Source organism: Hyaena hyaena, unplaced genomic scaffold, assembly GCF_003009895.1.
Source record: "Hyaena hyaena isolate Hyena2069 unplaced genomic scaffold, ASM300989v1 scaffold_131, whole genome shotgun sequence".
In the NCBI taxonomy this organism is placed as follows: Eukaryota; Metazoa; Chordata; class Mammalia; order Carnivora; family Hyaenidae; genus Hyaena; species Hyaena hyaena.
Window position 1 is genome coordinate 1,039,980 of NW_024080761.1, and position 18,770 is coordinate 1,058,749.

The 18,770-nt window shown below is 53.9% G+C and overlaps 1 protein-coding gene across 2 annotated transcripts; it reads left to right on the plus strand.

The window, feature by feature from the left end:
• Positions 1-4,447: 4,447 nt before the first annotated feature.
• SDCBP2 (syndecan binding protein 2) lies at positions 4,448-17,284 on the plus strand. 2 transcript variants are annotated; one of them, XM_039237787.1, is made up of 10 exons: positions 4,448-4,503; positions 7,320-7,396; positions 7,770-7,842; positions 8,475-8,529; positions 9,216-9,316; positions 13,543-13,701; positions 14,315-14,490; positions 14,570-14,741; positions 16,837-16,928; positions 17,149-17,284. In XM_039237787.1, the coding sequence occupies exons 3-10, from the start codon at positions 7,789-7,791 to the stop codon at positions 17,201-17,203; spliced, it is 864 nt and encodes a 287-aa protein (XP_039093718.1). In that variant the 5' UTR covers positions 4,448-4,503; positions 7,320-7,396; positions 7,770-7,788; the 3' UTR covers positions 17,204-17,284. The 2 variants fall into 2 exon arrangements, with proteins under 2 accessions (XP_039093718.1, XP_039093719.1); XM_039237788.1 differs by lacking the exon at positions 7,320-7,396 and having other exon boundaries at positions 4,451-4,503.
• The last annotated feature ends 1,486 nt before the right edge of the window (positions 17,285-18,770 follow it).

Genomic DNA, 18,770 nt, shown 5'->3' on the forward strand with positions numbered 1-18,770 from the left:
ACCCTGGGTCACAAGTTATGGCCATTTTTAAAGACCCTGGAGACCCATCAAACCACCCTCGTGTTCAGTAGGATGGGGTGTCCAATCCAATTCTGATTTCCTCAAGGCCCAGAAGTCTTGGTCCCTACCCCTCCCAAGGGCAGCTGTGTGCCCCTGTCCCCACCTCCACATCTGCACTGAGGCCCAAGCCCTGCTCTGGGCCTGGTGACTTGCCATGTTTACACACACTCGGGGCCTTTACCTGGGTCCATCTGGGTGAGTCAGCTGATGGGGGGGCGGGCACCACCCTTCCCAGAGCAGGAACCTTCCAGGGAAGGGAACAGACTCTTTCAGCAGTGGCTGGAAAAGGACGTTCAGAGGCATCTGGCCAGCAGGTAAGAGCGGGGGCCCGTACGGACAGGGACCGAATCCGTGAGGCTTGCTCTCCCCCACCCCGACCCCCGTCCTATCCCGACCCTCCTGGGTTCCCAGGCAGCCGCAGCCCCCTCCTTTCAAGGTGCCTCCCTCTGGAAGCACGGTGTGAACTGGAGTCTCCTTCTCTGACCCCAGCCCGGGGTGAGTTTGAGGGCCCAGTGATCTTTACCCAGACGCCGGGAGGGCTGCGGGCTCCTTCTGACCGCTGCTGCCGGTGCTGGTGTGGAGAGAGGGGGCCCCCACTCTGCTCCTTCAAGTGTGCCTTTGGAAGGCCTGGCGGAGAGCGCGGTTCCGCAAGGCATGGGGAGTGCCAGCCTCAGTTTCTCTTGTTTCCCTGTCTGAAGTGGTTTCTACCAACTTCCCTACCACGGCAAGGAAAAAGACGATGGGGAGCGGGGCCGGAGGCTTGACCTTCTCAGGACTGGTTTCCTCCTGTGGAGACTGGGAACAGCCCCCACGTCGGGAGGACTGAATGAGCTAATGGCCGTGGGGCGACAGTCGGTGCCCTCCAAGCAGCACAGTCTCAGCAAGTGGTGCTGCAAACGAGGCTGCCATGTGCTGGGAGGCAGGCTCAGTACCTAGGGCCGCCTAAGCACCAAGAGTTCTTATTGTTTCTACATAGTTTTTCTTTGCCTAAGAACTTTGGTTTCCAAGCCAGTAGCGATTCTAATGCCACCACCTCTGCTTACCGGGGATCCCTGCGTCTACTCCTGCCCCTCGGGTCTGTTCTCCAAATGTCAGCCAGAGGGAGCCTGTTAAAATGGAAGTTGGGCCATGTCACTTGTGGGGCTCAACAGTCTCCAGTGGCTCCACTCTCTCAGCAGAGCAAATGGGCAATCCTGGCCAAGGTCCCCTGGGGGAGTGGCCTGCTCACTTCTCCCGCCTCCTCACCACCGCTCCTCCTCTGAAGGACTCCAGTCTCACCAGCCAGATGACCTCAAAGCAATAGGCACGCCCACCTCAGGGCCACCGCAATGACCATTTCTGCCTCGACGCTCTTCCTTAGCCCTTTAGGCTTTTACACAAGTCACTCGTCACCCCCACCTGGCAGTGAGGCCCTTCTGGACGCTCTACCCTCCATCCTGCTTTATCTTTCTTCCCTATCACTTCTTACCACCTATGAGCAAACACAGTTACTTATCCAGCTAGAAAGAAACCCTCCTCAAGGACAAATTTACCCTTTGCTTGCTGCCTAAAAACCTAGAACAGCACAGGGACTTAGCTCCTTAGTAAAGGTCCCAAATGAATAGCTAATGATGACTGCATGCCCTTCATGTGCTAAGTGCACTCCATATGGATCTTATCTCTTTTTAAGGATCTTTAATTTTTTTTTTTAAACATTTACTTATTTTTGAGAGAGCGTGAGCAGGGGAGGGGCGGAGAGAGAGGGAGACACAGAATCCGAAGCAGGCTCCAGGCCTCCGAGCTGTCAGCACAGAGCCTGCCGCAGGGTTCGAACTCACAAACCACGAGAGCACGACCGGAGCTGAAGTCGGATGCTTAACAGACTGAGCCACCCAGGCGCCCCTCTTTTTAAGGATCTTTAAATCCCCACAACAGTACTTGATGCAAGTACTGTTACCCTGTTGCCTGTATCACAAAGGATGAAAGGACACTCAAAAGGGGCTTGTCCACGCTTGCTCTTACAAGCGAAGAGGCGGCAGTCTGCCTCCGGGTGTGCCTGCCTCCCAGGACTTGCTCCTGCTCTGCCTCTCCAGGGCCTGCGTTCGGGAGCATCTGCATTCCCTGTAGACGTTCACAGCTTTTCTCCAGCACAGCCCTGAGGAGGAGGGGGTACATGCTGGTGGCCTAGCAACAGCCTCTTCCTTTCTAACTCCCCACATCCCCGGGCTAATCTGGCCTTCCAGGAGCTATTCCTCTGACACCCTAACCCACGCTTCCCTCCCGCACACACTGTCTTCTGAAGGATGGATGAGTTGTCCGCAGGAACAAGTAGGAGTCCTGTAGTTTCGGCTTTGGAACGAGGTGTTCCAAAGGAGTGTTCTCACTGCAAAGTCCAAAGATGGAAGCTGGCAACCCCTTTCAGCCCTCTTGATCTCCGAGGACCTGACTGCCGGACTGGTGTGGGTGGTGTGATTGCTTGTAAAATCAAGAAAGTACAGAAACTCAGCGATGGAAATTCTGCGAGGTGCAGGGGAGAGGAAAATTCCTTTGAGAGAGACGGGTTATTTTCCTTTCAGAGGAGCCAATTAATTGCAGGAAGCCTGTACTGAACTGAGCACTGTCAGATTGTAGGAGGCAGCCTTTCAATCTCCCTCATCAGGGAACTGTTTTTTTTGTGGGTTTTTTTTCCCCCTTTCCTTTCTAGGCCCAGGGTTTCTCTTCAAAGGACTTTTTTGGGTTTTCTCTTCCCTGTGTCTTTTCCATTCCTTTAAGAAACAGTTAACTGGATGCCTGCTGTGTGCCAGGCACTGGACTCAGCACTGGGAAGGAAGACAGGCAAACAAAGATGGCACAGCGCAAATCCAATCCAGGAGGGAGGGAGGGAGGAAAGAAAGAAGGTAGGCAGGTAGGTAGGTAGGAAGGCTGGTTCGAGAGGGTGGGTGTGGGGTGTTACTACAGGGATAGGGAGGCCCGGACCTAAGGGTCCAGCTGCCTTCCAGATCTTTACTACGTCATTTCCCCCCTAGCTTTGCTGCGCCCTACAGCTGGCTACCCAGTCCCCCTCATGGTCTGAGCCAGAAATCTGGTGGGAGTTCACCTCAGCTCCTGCAATTGGGAGCCATACCCAGCTCCTGCCCTCAGGATCAATCTCTAAACTTCAACACGGAATTCACATCTCCATGACCTGACTCCTGGTACCATCTGCTGTTGTACCTCCTCGCTTTCCACACTCACCCTGCATTTCATTCATTCCAGACTGCCTGCTGACACTAAAACTCACTCTGCTACTGCATGCCTCCAGGCTTTCTCAGGTGCCCTTCTCTCTGTTTTGAATGCCATTCACGCCTTCCCCTTCCCCCTTGTTCATCTGGTGACCTCCTTCAACTCTAAGCTTCCTGTTCCTTCCATTCTAAGCTTTCCCCCAAATCCCCACACACTTCACAGAATTGGGCAAACCTCTCTAGACCACAGAATCTCATATTCGCCTAATTCATCATTCATCCCAAACCAGAAGGCTTTTCTGGTTGTCTTAGCCTTTCGTCCTGCATCCCATAAGTGGATCCAATTCTGCTGTGGGAAGTGATCTACGCGGCCAAGCACAAACCCCTACCCTGGGTAGCGGCGCTCACTCGACCACTATCCGGCGGGATCTTGCGATCTTGCGTTGGGGTCGGGGACACTTGCAGCTAAGCACCTGATCATAAGTCAGAGCCAGGCAAGGAAAAAAACAAAACAAAAAACGGTAAGAGAAAGATTGGGAGGGTCGATGATGTCACAACAGGTAGGAAATACTCGAGAACTGAGTTGCTTCGGCAGCCTCAGCGAACAAGAGGCCTTCTTTTCCAGCAACAGGTAGCTGCGGGGGGGGGGGGGGAGGGGGAAGTAGGGGGCGCGGAGCGCACGAGTGTCTTTAACCTCCTCCCTTCCCACAGCTGCCTTGACTTCTCGGCCTGGAGGCGGATCAACCGCATCCTCCCTCCTCTGGAGGCCGTAAATGGCCTTCTGGGGTCAGGGGCGTGGGGTACACGCGCTCCTTTTAAAGCTCCATTTGATCCGTGCAGCCTCCAGTCCAGTAAAGAGGGGACAAGGAGCCCGACCGAGCCTTCCCATCCCTTACTCTGCAGCTTTACCTGCTTTTTTTTTTTTTGTGGCGCCAGCCATGAGTACCTGGATAGCGCGAGAAGCCGGGTGGATTCTAGCAACCCAGCCGGCTAACAACCGCGCAACAAGGAGGCTGCCATTTTCCACCCCGCTACCGCAGGGCAACCTGGGAGCCATGGGTAGCTGCGCGCAGGCCCGGGCGGGTGAGACGCATGCGTTCTAGATGCCGCCGCAAGCCCTGGTGGCCTGGCGGGGTCTCTGCGCAGGCGCCGTAGCCCACAGCGACCGGGAGAGGTCGCTGCCGGCCCGTCTTGGAGCGAACCGTGCGTCAGTTTGGGAGTAGTTTGTGGAGATTTTTGAGCGGTGTGACAGATTGGGAAACTGAGGCTGGAGTGGGGAACAGTCCCTAACGACCCGTGGGGCTTTCACCGGTCCCTAGGGCGTGGAGTTCGTGCCTAGCTGCGGAAATCGGGGAAACTGAGGCTGAGAGAGGAGGCGGGTTCGTCCGGAACGGCGGTTCCCCGTGGGTGAAAAAAAATCAGTATGATGCCCTGTCTTTGTTATAAAGGCGAAACACGGGCAGTGAAAGCAATTTATAGTAAAAGAATATGCACCTCACTTTGTCAAAGCTGGAGCTGGATTACACCAATTGATGTTTGCCCCTAACGTAAAATGAGTAAGTTTGGACAAAGATAGTGTTCAGCTGAATTTTGCCCAGTTTGTATTTGACATCTCGAGACAAAGGCTAAATGTTTGTATACAAGTGTGGAATTAGTATGACAGCTACAGTGCAGGCACACGTGCGCGTGTCTTGGTGACTCACCTGTGGTGAGAACTGACACTGATTTTACAAAATGGTGAACAAAACAAAGTATAACCTCCCCCCCCCCCCATTAACCTGATATAAGCATTTCTGGATAACATACTGCATATTAAAACCAGGGAAAACTCACTATATTTTTTTAAGTTTTTATTTATCTTTGAGACAGCGAGTGGGGGAAGGGCAGAGAGAGAGGGAGTAAGAGACAGAATCCCAAGCAGGCTCTATGGTCAGCGCAGAGCCCGCCTTGGGGCTTGAACTCACGAACTGTGAGATCATGACCTGAGCCGGAGCAAGAATTGGTCACGTAACCGACTGAGCCCCCCAGGCGCCCCAAAACTCGTTGGATTTGTATATAAAATGGGTTACAAGCAGGCTTTTTGCCCACATGAAGGTTTGGGAGGACATTGGAAAATTGCTCAGGACGGAAGAGAGTGTGTTGTGAATCATTTTGCACCTTGCAAGAGGTCCAAGTCTCTGCCTGCTGGTCCTAAATGTTCGTAGTGTCCCCTCAGTCTTGCGACTCCCCAAAATCCCCACACAAGTTTCTCATCTGTTCCTGGAAAACCACTGAGTTATTCAAGTAACAATTTTTACCCCTGTGCACGTTTGCCATTGGTGTGGCGGGGAGGCGTAGTGTGGCGAACAGACACGTCCCCTGCCCTCGGGAGGTGGGGCCTGGTGTGAGAACATACCTAGGTGTTAATTGTGTAGAATGATGAATAGCCCAATGATAGAGGCAGCACAGGTCAGGGTTAGGATCACAAGGAGACCCAACCAACCAGCAGGTGGCCTGAAAAAGACCACCTAAGAAATAACGCTTGAGCTAAGCCTTCAAAGACCACCACATAGGGAAGGGACCAGGGACCACCAAGGAGAGGGACCAGGATGACTAAAACCGGCCCAGGGTCCCTGGCACTCCGTAGATACTCAAACGCCGTGAGTGGATAGACGGATGAGTGAATGAGACACAGCCCATTTGCTGGCTGGGAGCCATTCCCTGCTGTATCATAAACTGTTAAAAGGCAGGGGGAATAGCTGCTTCCTGCTTCTGCCCGGAGCCCACAACTGAGTTGGGACTCACAGAAGTGCCAGTGCTGAACGTCCCAGACACAAAGTGTTGTGTGGTCCTGGCCAGGAGGTGATTTCCAGGAAGGGGATCTCTGATTCTGCTCTGTTCCCCCAGTGGGTCTAAAGGGGTTCCGAGCCAGTCTCCTACTTCCCTGGGACAGTCCCTGCTCCTTTTGAGGTACCGTTTCTGCTCCAAAGTCTAGATGAGGGCAAGGATCTGGAGCTGCCTGCGTTCAGGAGCCAAGCCGGAAGTGTAAATTGCCGGCTGGGAACTTTGGGAAACAAGGAAGCACAGGCAGCCCCATGGAAGAGGCAGAGTCTGCAGCGCAGACTGGCTGTTGCCGTGATCTCTGCTCTTGCATTACGGACTATTTTGATTTTTTTTTTTCCAATACAAATTAGAAGCAGAGAATCTTATTGTCCCAGACTTTAAAATGTTGGCACTAATTCAAACTTGAAAACACAAAACACAAGACTGAGAGGTGAATGAAATATATTGGGGTTCCCTGGTCCTCACGTCCATCCTAGGGGAAGGTAGGTGTCCTCAGGACACAGTAAAGGGGTGCCTGGGGTGGTCACAGGGAACTGCGCAGGCTGTTCCAGGGGTGATGGGACTCTGGCCCTGCCCAGGTGCTGATCTTCTGGGCACCCCCCCGGAGTGGCCAACAGGGGCCAAGGTCATCCTCACTCGTCGCTCCTCCTTCTCCTTCTGCACCTGCTGCCTTGACTCCTCACGCACGTTCCTTCTAATCCACCATCAAATCCCTTCCCTCCCACATCCCAGTCCTAACCCTGTGCGGACCTCCATCACCTTCTCGCCTCTCCCCAGGCGCTACAACATCTTCCAGTGGGTCTTGCCCCCTCCCTGCTTATTCCACATGGCAGCCAGTAGGCCTTCCGCATAAGCCTGGGATGTCCTACCCCTACGTAAAGCCCCCTGCTGGCTCCCCACTGCTCTGCATATCTAGCCCACATTCCCTGAAGTGGCCCACATGGACTTCTGATTACGCCAGAGATTGGACTGGTGGCTCACAGGCCAGATGCAAACAGGCTTTATTTGACCTTGCAGAGTACTTCACACATTCAGTTTAGTAGCCTAAATGCAAAACTCAAGGCACAGCATGTAATGAAATCAGAGCTTTACAAGGAGAAGAGTGGATGCCCAGGCTAAGCTCAAGGATGGAAATGGGTGGTATACAGTAGGAGCTCAAATACGCAGAGGTGAAGAGGGATGTGGAGGGTGGGGGAAGGATTCTAAAGTACCCTGCTGCCTTTCTGTTGTAACTAGGACCCCACCTACTTTAACACTGGACTGGATTCTGTGAAACTGTGGGATGATGATGTGCACACCTAGGTATGCAGCAGGTACTCACTATGAACCTGCTGGATTGAACTTGGGTCCTGAGCAATCAGACCTCATAAGCCTGTCTGACCTTTGAAACATGACCGGGAGGGACTTGGCCCCTAGTCCTGCTCTTCCTGGCCAGTATGTCCTGAATGGTCCCCTGGGTCCTAGGTCTAAAGCCCAGAGTCAGTTGAAAGTGGTGGGATGGAATTTTGCAAGGGTGGAGATCATGGGCTTGGGAACAAAGCAGACTTGGGTTCAAACTCAGCTTCCCCATCTCTAAAATGCCTTCCTGATAACCTTTCTCATCCTGAGAGTCCTGAGTGGCACACATGGTTGGGAGGTAGATGTCCATGCTTCCTCTTAGCCCTCCCCACCCTCTGTGCCCTGTAGAGTGTTCCAAGGAGCAGCCATGTCCACTCTGTACCCATCTCTGGAGGACCTGAAGATGGACCAAGCCATTCAGGTAAGCCACCAAGCTCGTGTTAGCCTAGGCCCCCTGATGGGGCCTTTGTGACTGCCCCCAGATAAGTGAGGGAGGCTTGTCTTGGAAGGTGTTGTGCGTTGGGGGCCCCTGGACATGCAGGCCACCACTGTGGGGCCTGCTGGTGGACAGGTGTCCAGAGGTTAAGGGGATGGAGTTACAGCAGGAATGGAAAAGTCCTAGCAGCTGCAGACAGGTCAACCTTGTGCCGGCTCTGTCCCAGCGCTTCCACCATCTGGGTACAGTTAGACTCCATACTGTAGACAGGCTTCCAGAGGAAACCCCATGGGTCTGGCATTTTGCCTGTTCATCCCCAGAAGCTCCTCTTCTTCCCATCCACCTATGGTTCCAGTGGGTTTTGGGAGTTTGGGACTTCTCGATGGAGAATTTGGTTGGGTGGGGGCCTCAGGTAGTAAGGGGGTCCCGACATTTGGTGGGGCACAGGCTGCGGGGAGAACCTCCCCCAGAAACACGAACACCGGAGAGGCCACATTTACACACCTCCCAGGTTCACGGACACCCCAGCTTAGGCCCACCGGCATAACTAATGCCCCGGTCCTCAGCCTCAGGGAGCCCCAGGCCCCCGCTGACCACTGTTCCCCACCTATCCCCAGGCCCAGGCCAGAGCCGCGCCCAGGATGCCCACCCTGCCAGTCTCCCAGCCTTCAGGTGAGTGAGCGGGGCAGGGGTGCCCCTGACTGACAGTGACCTCTTGTGGCCACTTCCAGGTGCTTGCCTCTCGTCTGCCGCCATGCTGTGCGCTTCCTGCACATTTACTCCCACCAGAACCCTTTGAGGGGGACCCTTGGGAGGCCACTAACTCCCCGGATTTGGGGCTACCTTCTGTGGCCGAGTGAGGAGACCAAGATGTTTGTGGTGGCCCTTTGAGTTGGTGGTGCTGGTGATCCAGGTCCTGTAGCAGCTAAGTTGACTTCAGGCCCACTCTTTCCCTCCTGGCCACCGTGCATTTTCCCTGGAGCTGTCCTGGGCTCCCACTCTGCCTCCCGCAGTCCCCGCAGCCCGTGGACTTTCTAGGAGCCGGGGCGTCGTGGCCCCAGCACCAGCCCTGTGTCGGATGTCCGGTTAGTGCCAAAGGAAGTCCATTGAGTTGAACGGCAAGGTTCCATGAGGGGTTCTGTGTCCCAGGCTGCTCCTGGGGAGACCTGCCCCTCGGCCCTTCTCAGAGGAGACCCCACATCACCAGCGGGGGTTCCTGTGCATTCTTGGGAGTAAACAGCATCCCCAGGCCCTGTTTCTTAATACAGACGAGTGACCACGTGGGAGCCAGGGAGGTGTGGCCAAGGTCATGCCCTTGAGTAACCCCTTTCCTCTTCCTTCCCTTCCTTTCCCGTCAGTTTTGTACCCAAGCCTGGCAGAATTGGAAAATTATATGGGTCTTTCCCTCTCCAGCCAAGAAGTCCAGCAGAACCTGCTTCAGATTCCAGAAGGTGCTAGTGTAGGTATTTGTCCCTGGCCTAATGTGGGCATAGAATATCCCAACTCTCCCTCCTTCTTGGTCTTGCCATTCGAACCAACTGGAACCTCCTCTTCCCCAGCCTGCCTGCGGCTCTGTTGCTTGATAGCACTTTTCATTTTGAGTCTTCGTTCAAAGTGCTGTGGGGTTTCCCACACACCTGGGCACTGGGGGCCGCTGCCTGCCTTTTGACCTCTGGCTGCAGGCTGCTGGCCTCAGGCCGCTGGATGAGAAGGGAGGGCAGTAAACCCAGCCCACGCCTGCAGGCTTCGAATGAAGGAGCTGCCTGTGCCTTGAGAGCAGGTGCGAGGACGGCAGAGCCGAGGGGCGAGGAGCCAGTCACCCAGCTCTGGTCCCCAGATTAAAGTGTCATGCTTGCTTGATTCCTGCTCTCCGTGGCTTTAGGGGGCGAGAGAAATCATGACACAGAGATGTTCACTCCTGAAAATAGGTTCACTAAGAGGCTCAGTCCCCACTGAGTCCCCTCCCGCTGAGCTGCAGCATCTCTACGGGCCTTTGGCAGCGTGCTGGTCTGCCATCCGTCCCTGAGCTGGTGAAGGTCCGTGGCAGAGCCGTGATGGGCACTGCCGCAGCCACGCACACAGCCACTGGCGAATGAGGGCCCCACGGGGGAAAACGCATAAGGATAAGGGCGTGTGGGGCCCTGAGCAAAACTGGTGACGTCTGGGGTGTTCCCCCCAGTGACCCTAGACAGTCTGTGAAGGACAGACATGACGCGAGAAAAGTCATGTTACAGATACTTCCATTTTAAGCCTCTGATTTGATTCCTCTCTGTTCCAGTAATTAGGACATGAGTGTGTTTCTCCTAAATATTGATAAAAATATGACTGATGAATTCATTTTTATAATTAAACATTTTCTTAACTTTTTATTTTTAAATAGTCATAGATTCATGGGAAGTCACAAAGATAGGACAGAGAAGGGCACAGAAAATTGTACCCGTCATCGGGTTTTCCCAGCGGTCATGTGGGAAGTGGCTGCATAACTACAGGATGAGGAAAGGGAGCCTTTTGGGTGGGTACAGTGAGTGTCTGTAGTTGTGTGTCTCCATATCACCTGTCTAGACAGACTCACGTAAGTACCAGTGCAGCCAAGGCACAGACTGTTTCATCACCACAGCGCTGTCCCTCGGGCTGACCCTTCATAACCGTGCCCACCTTCTCCCCCCGACCATCCCTAATCCCTGGCCGCCACTAGTCTGGTTTCTGCCGCTCTGGTTTTGTTTCACAGAAATGGAATCCTTTCCAGATTGGCTTTTTCCAGTCAGCATAATGCCCTTGAAAATTTTCCAGGTTGTTGACTGTATTAATAGCTCATCCGACTTTATTTGTTTATTTGTTTTTAGTTATTTTAATTTTTTAAACATTTACTTATTTTTGAGAGACCAAGAGAGACAGAGCATGAGCAGGGGAGGGGCAGAGAGAGGAAGGGAGACACAGAATCTGAAGCAGGCTCCAGGCTCTGAGCTGTCAGCACAGAGCCCGACACGGGGCTTGAACCCATGAACTGTGAGATCATGACCTGAGCCGAAGTCGTACACTTAACCGACTGAGCCACCTAGGCGCCCCCTTTTTTTTTTTTTTTTTAATCTTTATTTATTTTGAGAGAGCGTGCAAGAGAGAGCATGTGTTTGGGTATGAGCAGAGGAGGGGCAGAGGGAAAGAGAGGCAGAGGGAGAATCCTAAGCTGGTTCTGAGTTGTCAGCACAGAGCCCCACATGGGGCTTGATGTCACAAATCTGTGAGATCATGACCTGAGCTGAAGTCAAGAGTCAGGTGCTTAACTGACTGAGCCACCCAGGTGCCCCTGTTTGTTTTCATTTCATTTTATTTCAGTTCTGGTGTAGTTAACTTACAGTGTAATATTAGTTTCAGGCATACAATATAGTGATTCAGCAGGTGCATACACATTACCCAGGGCTCATTGCAAGTGCACCCCTTCATCTCCATCATGTGCTTTCCCCGCTCCCCACCTCCCTCCCCTAGTTCGTCTCATTTTGTTGCTGAGTAGTATTCCACGGTGTGGAGGTACTGAGGTGTGTTTAACCCATTGAGGGTTCGTGGTTTCCAGTTTGGGGCTACTGCAAACTAAGTTATCCTGGGTACCTGAATACAGGTTTTTGTGCGGACATACATTTTCCTTTCTCTGGGATAAATGTCCGGGAGTGCGGTTGCTAGGCTGTGTGATAAGTGCACATTTAAATTTTTAAAAGAAACTTCCAAACTATCTCTAGAGTGACTGTGGCGGCCTGCCGGCACCACGTGCTACTCCAGTTTCCTCGCCTCCTCACCGGCATCGTGCCTGACTGTGGCTGTTAGGACAGGTGTGCGGTGATGTCACATCATGCTCTTAATTTGCATTTCCTGACAGCTTGTGATGTTTGCCTTCTTTTCACGTGCTGTTTACAAGCTGTAGATTCTTTCCGGTAAAATGCTCTTCGTGTGTTTTGTTCATTTTCTCAATGGTTGGTTGGTTGGTTTGTTAAGTCAAGTTCGGAGAGCGCTTTATTCTAGAGTCCTTTGTCAGATATGTCATTTGGAAGCATTTTCTCCCAAAGGTATTAGAAGAGCAAAAGTTTTTTGATTTTGATGACATTCAGTTTATGGATTTTTTTCCTTTGGTGGATCAGGCTTCTCTGGTCTATATAACTTTGAGTTAATTTTTGTATAAGGCATGTGACTGAGGTCAGGGTTCATATTTTTGCCTGTGGATGTTCAACTGCTCCCATGCCCTTTGTTGAAAAGACTATTTCCTCTCCACTGAACTACTCTGGCTCCCCTGTTGAAAAGCGTTTGGCTCTACTTGGGTGAAGCTACTTTTGGATTCTCTGTTCTGTTCCATTGACCCATGTGTCTGTCTCACCACCAGTACTAAACTGTAGCTAAGTAGTAAGTCTTGAAATTTGGTGGACTGATGCCTCTTGCTTTATTCTTTCTGTCAAAATATCTATAACTATTCTAGCTCCTTTGTCTTTTCATATAAAGTTTAGATTAACCTTGCCTATGTCTATAAAACATCTTGTAAAGATTTTGATAGAAATTGCCTTAAATCTTTATATCAATCTGGGGACAACTGACAGCTTTGCTATGTTCTAATCCATGAATAGAAACTACCTTTCCATTTATTTAGATCTTCTTTGACATGTTTTATCAGTTATTTCTTGGTTTTTGTTTTCGGTATAAAATTCCTATATATGTTTTGTTGGATCTGCTCCTGTTTTTTATTTTTGAGTGATTGTAGTTGGTATTTGTACTTTTTCAAAAGTTTTATTTATTTATTTTGGGAAAGACAGAGACAACATGAGTGTGGGTGGGTCAGAGAGAGAGAGAGGGAGAGAGAGAATCCGACAGTGTAGAGCCCGATATGGGGCTCGAACTCACGAAACCGTGAGATCACGACCTAAGCCAAAACCAACAGTCAGATGCTCAACCGACTGAGCCACCCAGGGCGCCCTGGTATTGTACTTTTAATTTGAGTTTCCATGCGTTCGCTGTTAGTATATAAAAAGTATAGTTGATTTTTGTGTGTGAATCTCATATCTTGTGACCTTTCTGAACTCACTGATGAGTTCTAGGAGCTTATTTGTAGATTCCTGGGAATTTCCTAGTAGACCATCATATCATTTGCAAATAGGGACCATTTTATGTCTTTTCCAATGTGTATGCCTTCATTCCCTCTTCTTGCCTTATTCTTCTGGCTAGTTGTTCCAGTGCTGTATTTAACAGTAGTGGCGGGAGCAGACAGCCTGCCTTGTTCTGGGCCTTAGGGGGAAAGCACTCATTCATTTTTATACTTTTTGCTTAAGTTTTTTTTTTTTTTAAGACAGGAATTGAGCCCTTTTTCCCCTGATAGCTCACTATTTGCTGTGAAATTTTCTTTTATTTTTAGGTCGGTTCTCCTGATGCCAATGTACCTTGCAAAATGAGGGTCCCTTTTCTATATGTTCATCCTCTCTCTCTCCTCATTTTCCTGGCTGGTTTTCAGTGGTGTAGACTTTGATGCCCTCTAGTGGCTTCATGGAGCCATGTCCCCTAGCGCTCCCCGCCCCCCCCCCCCCCCCCCCCCCCCCCCCCCCCCCCGAGTGTGGTCTGGGGATAGGATGGGGCCTAGGGACGGACCACTGAATCTTCCTTTCCCCATCCTTATGAGGCCCCAGGGGCCAGCTGACCCCACCCTGGTGTGTGCAGATGGCAGGCTGTGGCCCCCTGCCAGGCCAGCTCGTGGCACCAGTGACTGGGAACAGCCAGGGTACACGGCGTGCAGAGATCAAGCCTGGCATACGTGAGATCCACCTGTGCAAGGATGAGCGTGGCAAGACGGGCCTGAGGCTAAAGGCCATCGACCAGGTAGGGCCGGGGGCCGGGCAGGAGCGAAGGGGGCATCTCCGAATGCGTTACCCAGCTGCCCACCAGCCCGGGATGGGGCAGCAAGGGGCCCCGTCCACAGGAAGGAAGGGACAGAGCAGGCAGGGGTGCCGAGGCGCACCCCGCCCCAAGCCCAGGCTCTTCCTCTCAGTCTCCATCTCAGTCTCCATCCTTGTGGGCTGAGAGTGGGTTCCAGCAGTGGGGACCCTCCACCCACCCCTCCTGGGCTCTGGCCTCCCTTCCCCCTTCCCTCCCCTCCATCACAGGGACATCCCTCCCTCCTTCCCCTCCCCTCCAGCACAGGGACCTGGCCTCCAGGAAGCTGTCTGGAGGTTATCATAAGAGGCTGTGAGACCCAGGGGTTGGGGGTGCAGCCTCCAGCCAGGGTTGAAAGCCTGACTCCGTAGCTCCCTGGCTATGTGGCCTGGAGTGTTTCCTCCCCAGGAAAACAGTTCCCAGGAAAGTGCTGCCCCGCCCACGTAGAGCCTATAGTCCCAGGCCATGTTGCTCAGAGGCGGTCAAGGGAGAAGGGCCGCGGGAGGGCCCCGGGCACAGAGTGGGCCGGGAGCTGACTGTGGAGCGCCGCGTCCCCCAGGGGCTCTTTGTGCAGCTGGTGAAGGCCAACAGCCCCGCGTCTCTGGTGGGCCTGCGCTTTGGAGATCAGATCCTGCAGATTGACGGGTGTGACTGTGCCGGGTGGGGCACGGACAGAGCCCACCGGGTGCTGAAGAGGGCGTCGGCGGAGAAGATCGTCATGGTCGTTCGGGACAGGTGAGCAGCCAGGCCCCCCGAGCCTCGGTGTCTGCCCCCAGCCGCGTCCCAGGCCCAGCTCACTGTCTCTGCCTGCCAGGCCCTTCCAGCGGACCGTCACTATGCACAAGGACAGCATGGGCCACATTGGATTTGTCATCAAGAAGGGAAGGGTCATCTCTGTGGTCAAAGGGAGCTCTGCAGCCCGCAACGGGCTCCTCACCAACCACTCCGTGTGCGAGGTGAACGGGCAGAACGTCATCGGGCTAAAGGTAGGCCTACACAGACCTGAGGGGCCTAGAGGGCGCTGGGTGGAGGGCACGCTTGTGTCTGTGGGCAGGCGGCTGCCCCCATCCGAGCCTCAGTTTCCTTGTCCTCAGGTTGCTGTGAGGATTCAGTAAGACAAGGTGGGTGGAGCTCCGAGCACAGTGCCAGGCACGTGCTAGGTGTTTGATAAATATTCCTGTTGTCACTACCACATGGAGGCAGCAGAGAGGCAGAAGGAGGGGCGTGAGGGTGTGTGTCAGGACAGGGCGCCCGGCGGGGGCTGTTTGCACAGCTGCCTCCCTCCTTGGCACTTCTGCTCGCACACTGGCTCACACCCAGTAATGGGAATACTGTAGAATTCCCATTTTAAACTTACTCTAAACAGGAATAATTTAGACGCTCAGAAATGCACGCTGACCTCTGTTCATCTTTTGAAGGTGTGTATGTGATGAGTTTTATCTTTAAAAAGCAAGGAGGGCACCTGGGTGCCTCAGTCAGTTAAGCATCTGACTCTTGATTTCGGTTCAGGTCACGATCTCATGGTTTGTGGGATTGGGCTCCGCACTGGCAGCATGGAGCCTGCTTGGGATGCTCTCTCTCTCTCTCTCTCTCTCTCTCTCTCTCTCAAAACAAACAAAAACCTTTAAAAAGCAAGGAGGAGCAAGGGGTCTGTGGCCTAGTGGACACAGACCGAGGGGCGGGCGCCTTCAGGGAGCAGACCAGAGGATGGTGACTCAGGTGGCTTCAGCAGGTCCCCTTGAATAGTGGTTGGATCTTGACTCGCTGCACCTGGGCCCAGAGCACTTCTGTTGAGGTGGTGATCTAGAGTGAGGGTCCTGACCCTCCCCTTGGCCAGGGCTCCAACCCCACCCCCACTGGCAGAAGTGGCCTGGGCTTCTCACTCCACAGCAGGCACAAGCTTTTCAGCCAGTTCCTTGGCCCCTGTCAAGGGCCATCACCAGGCCATTCTGTCCCATATGTGCTTCCCATGCTTGACAGTCTCTCCCCCTTCTTTAGAGGCTTGCTCTTGTGGCTCATGAGCACGAAGTTCTTTCTGATGTGGGTCTAAGATCCCTCCCACTGCATATGTCCTCTCCCTTAGGGGTTGGGTCTGGCCATCTTCAGGGAGCCCCTTATGTCCCCAAAATTGACTACGCTAGTACGGATTGTGAGTGGCCATGACTCCTGGGTCCTAGAGAATCCACCCCTTCCTAGGCATTACAGTTCTTCGATCTTCACTGTTCTGGAGAGCAGGCAGTCTAAAATGTGCGGCAGATTCTCTCTTCCTCGCAGGAGGCTCAAGGCATTGTGATGAACTCGCTAATTATCCCGGCAAACCGTGGTCCTGCTTGGCTCTGAGGACTGGGTCTGTCCCTTTGCCGAATGGCCCCAGGTAGCTCTGCTTTTTGAGATGGTTTGCTTCTCAAAGCTGATCTGTTTCCACCCTGTGGCCATCGCCAGTCCGATCACGCACGGCTTCTCCACTTGTCCTGCGACAACTAAGCGCACAGCCAGGTTAGACGTGTGTGACAGGTCAGCGGTCTCGGAATAACGGCCGAAGCTCTGCTGTGGCCGTGGTTTTAGAGTTTGATCTGTCTGGCCCACGTGCATGGAGGCGTGTCCTTTCTTGTCCTCCCCGTGGTCTGAATGGTATCCACAGGCCTTTCTCTTTTTACTGGTCAACAAGACGTAAGAGGAAGAGGTCCCGTGAGGGCTCAGCTGGCTGGCCCCCAGGAGGCCAGTGGGTGGATGGGTGCAGCTGGTGGCCCCCACGCAGGGTGATTATCCTTATGCTTTGGGGCCAGAGCCTGAGTCTAACTGAGGCAGGGAGATGGGCTAGAAAGTGTGGGCTCTGGGAGCTCTCTGGTGGAAGGGGAGGAGAGGAGTGCTGACACCCACAGGACTGGACTGAAGGGTGAGGGTGGGGAGGGGTGCGCTCACTTTCACGCAGAGACCCTCAGGTGCAGGGCTTGTGTTCTTGCTCAAGCAAGGCCTAGCCTTGCCTAGTGGCAGCGGGTCCCCTGCCTGGGGCCATGCTGACCCCTCCTCTGCAGAGGTGCCCCTGGCCCTGGGGTGACTGCTCACTCACCTCCTCCCCAGGACAAAGACGTCACAGAGATTCTGGCAACAGCCGGGAACGTTGTCACCTTGACCATCATCCCTACCATGATCTACCAGCACATGGTCAAAAAGTAAGGCCGCCCCCTCCTACCTCCCCCTCCCGCCTCCCCCTCCTGCCCCCTCCCCGCCCACAGCCACGCCAGCCTCCTCAGGGCTAGCAGCCTGCCCTCCCTTCCAGGGGGCTGGTGGCATCTGGTGACTTGAAAGTCTTAGAAATGGAAATGAAGGACAGCTAGTGGGGAGGAGGAGAGGTGCTGCCAGTTTGGGCGACTGTCCTTGTTGCGTCTCTAGGTTGTCCCCAGTCCTGCTCCACCACGCCATGGACCACTCGATCCCAGATGCCTGAAGCCAGCAGGGGGCGGTGGGGGGGGCAGCTCAGCCCTCCCACCCGCCTTCGGGAGAGCAGCGTCCGCCCGCCTGGGACAGGTTCCAGGGACCTGCTGTGGGGGGCGGGGCAGTCTGGAGGGGGCGTGTCTCAGGTGGGGCAACACGGGTCACGTGGGGCTGTCATTTACACACTGGCTTCCGGGGCACCTCCAGGACTGGGAACTGGCCTGAGGCCCAGACACTAGGGTTCTTAGTGCCGGTGTAGATGCTGGCCACGTAGGCAGGCCGGCCAAACGCTTCTTAAAGTTGCAGCGGGGCCCCTGCAAGATTTTTGCCTCTACCAGAAAAACGGTTCCATGTTTTGAGAGAACAGAACCACGTTCTTTGAGAGGACTTTTTCTTTCTTCTTTGCTTGCTGTTAGGTCACAACTGTACATAGTTATAATCCTTCGCTTCTTTCGAATAAAGATTTGATTTTTAAATAAAAGCCCTTCAAAAGTACTTGAACGTTCCGGGCCTGGTTTTCTCCTGAGCAGCGGTGAGGCCGCGGTCTTGTCAGACACACGGCCTCTGAGAGTCTGGCACCCTCACCTCTGGCACTGGCACCTTCGAGGCAGGGGGGACTGGAACCCGGGACACAGGGCTCTGGAGGAGCGGCACCCCTGCTCGGCCTGTGTCTGAGATCCGCAGACAGTATGTAAGATCCACATTCAGGTATGGGATCCACTCCGGGGGGCCGCAGGGGAGGGGATGGGGTACACATCCCTTTACAAGCAAGTCTAACCCTGAAGGGGCTGGGAGATGCCTACCTGGATCCTTCATCTGACCCAGGAGGGGAGTGACCCCACGCAGCTGTCTGCTCCCCTCGACCTCAGAAAGGATCTCTTTCTGCTCAGCTTTGCCCAGTGTGCACCCTGGGACTCCAGGGTGGGTAGGGTCTGTTTGAGCCCCCTTCACCCCTCCTCAGAAAACAGACACGATATAAAGAAAACAGGCCGAGGGTCTTGCTGCGTTTTCATGCTTTAATTCAGAGCTGTCTGCTGCAGGTACAACTCTGTCTGAACAGGACACAGGAGACAAAGTGAAGACCCTCCCCACCTCCCCCCTTCCCATATCCCCTAAATTCTCTGTTGAGGGGATGGCCGAATGGGAGAGTACACTGTGACACATTTGCACTGTCCCCCTAGGTCAGAATGGGGGGGTCACGAGTTCCCTGGGCTCAGGCCCTCGGTCGGCCCTGGTCCCAGAACTCCGTCACTGCCTGCCCCTCCCCAGGGCGCTGGCAGTCAGTTCCCTGGTGCTAGTGGCCACTGGGAAGGGTGTTCAGTGAAGAGCTAAGTTATCCCCTTGGGAGATGCTCAGCCTACACTCCGCTGGAGGCCAGCTCTCTGTGCAGAGTCCCAGCCCCAGCTCTGATTCCTGCCTGGGCTTGGGCCAAAAGAGCAGCAGGAGGCCTAGGCCGGGCCCCCAACTAAGCAGAAGTCACTTCAGGCTTCTGGGCTCTAAGGGGCTCTTAGCTCCAGCTGGAGAGAGGGGAGGCCCCAACCCTTTCTGCTCCAGAGCCAAGGTTAGGAGGGGAAGGCCAC

What these genes read in the sequence shown, in the direction of transcription:
- SDCBP2 (XM_039237787.1), top strand. Translation starts at nt 7,789, where the DNA reads ATGTCCACTCTGTACCCATCTCTGGAGGACCTGAAGATGGACCAAGCC. An exon ending in GCCAGTCTCCCAGCCTTCAG is followed by an intron (nt 8,530 to 9,215) that starts GTGAGTGAGCGG and finishes CTTTCCCGTCAG; the next exon opens with TTTTGTACCCAAGCCTGGCA. An exon ending in GTCATGGTCGTTCGGGACAG is followed by an intron (nt 14,491 to 14,569) that starts GTGAGCAGCCAG and finishes TCTGCCTGCCAG; the next exon opens with GCCCTTCCAGCGGACCGTCA.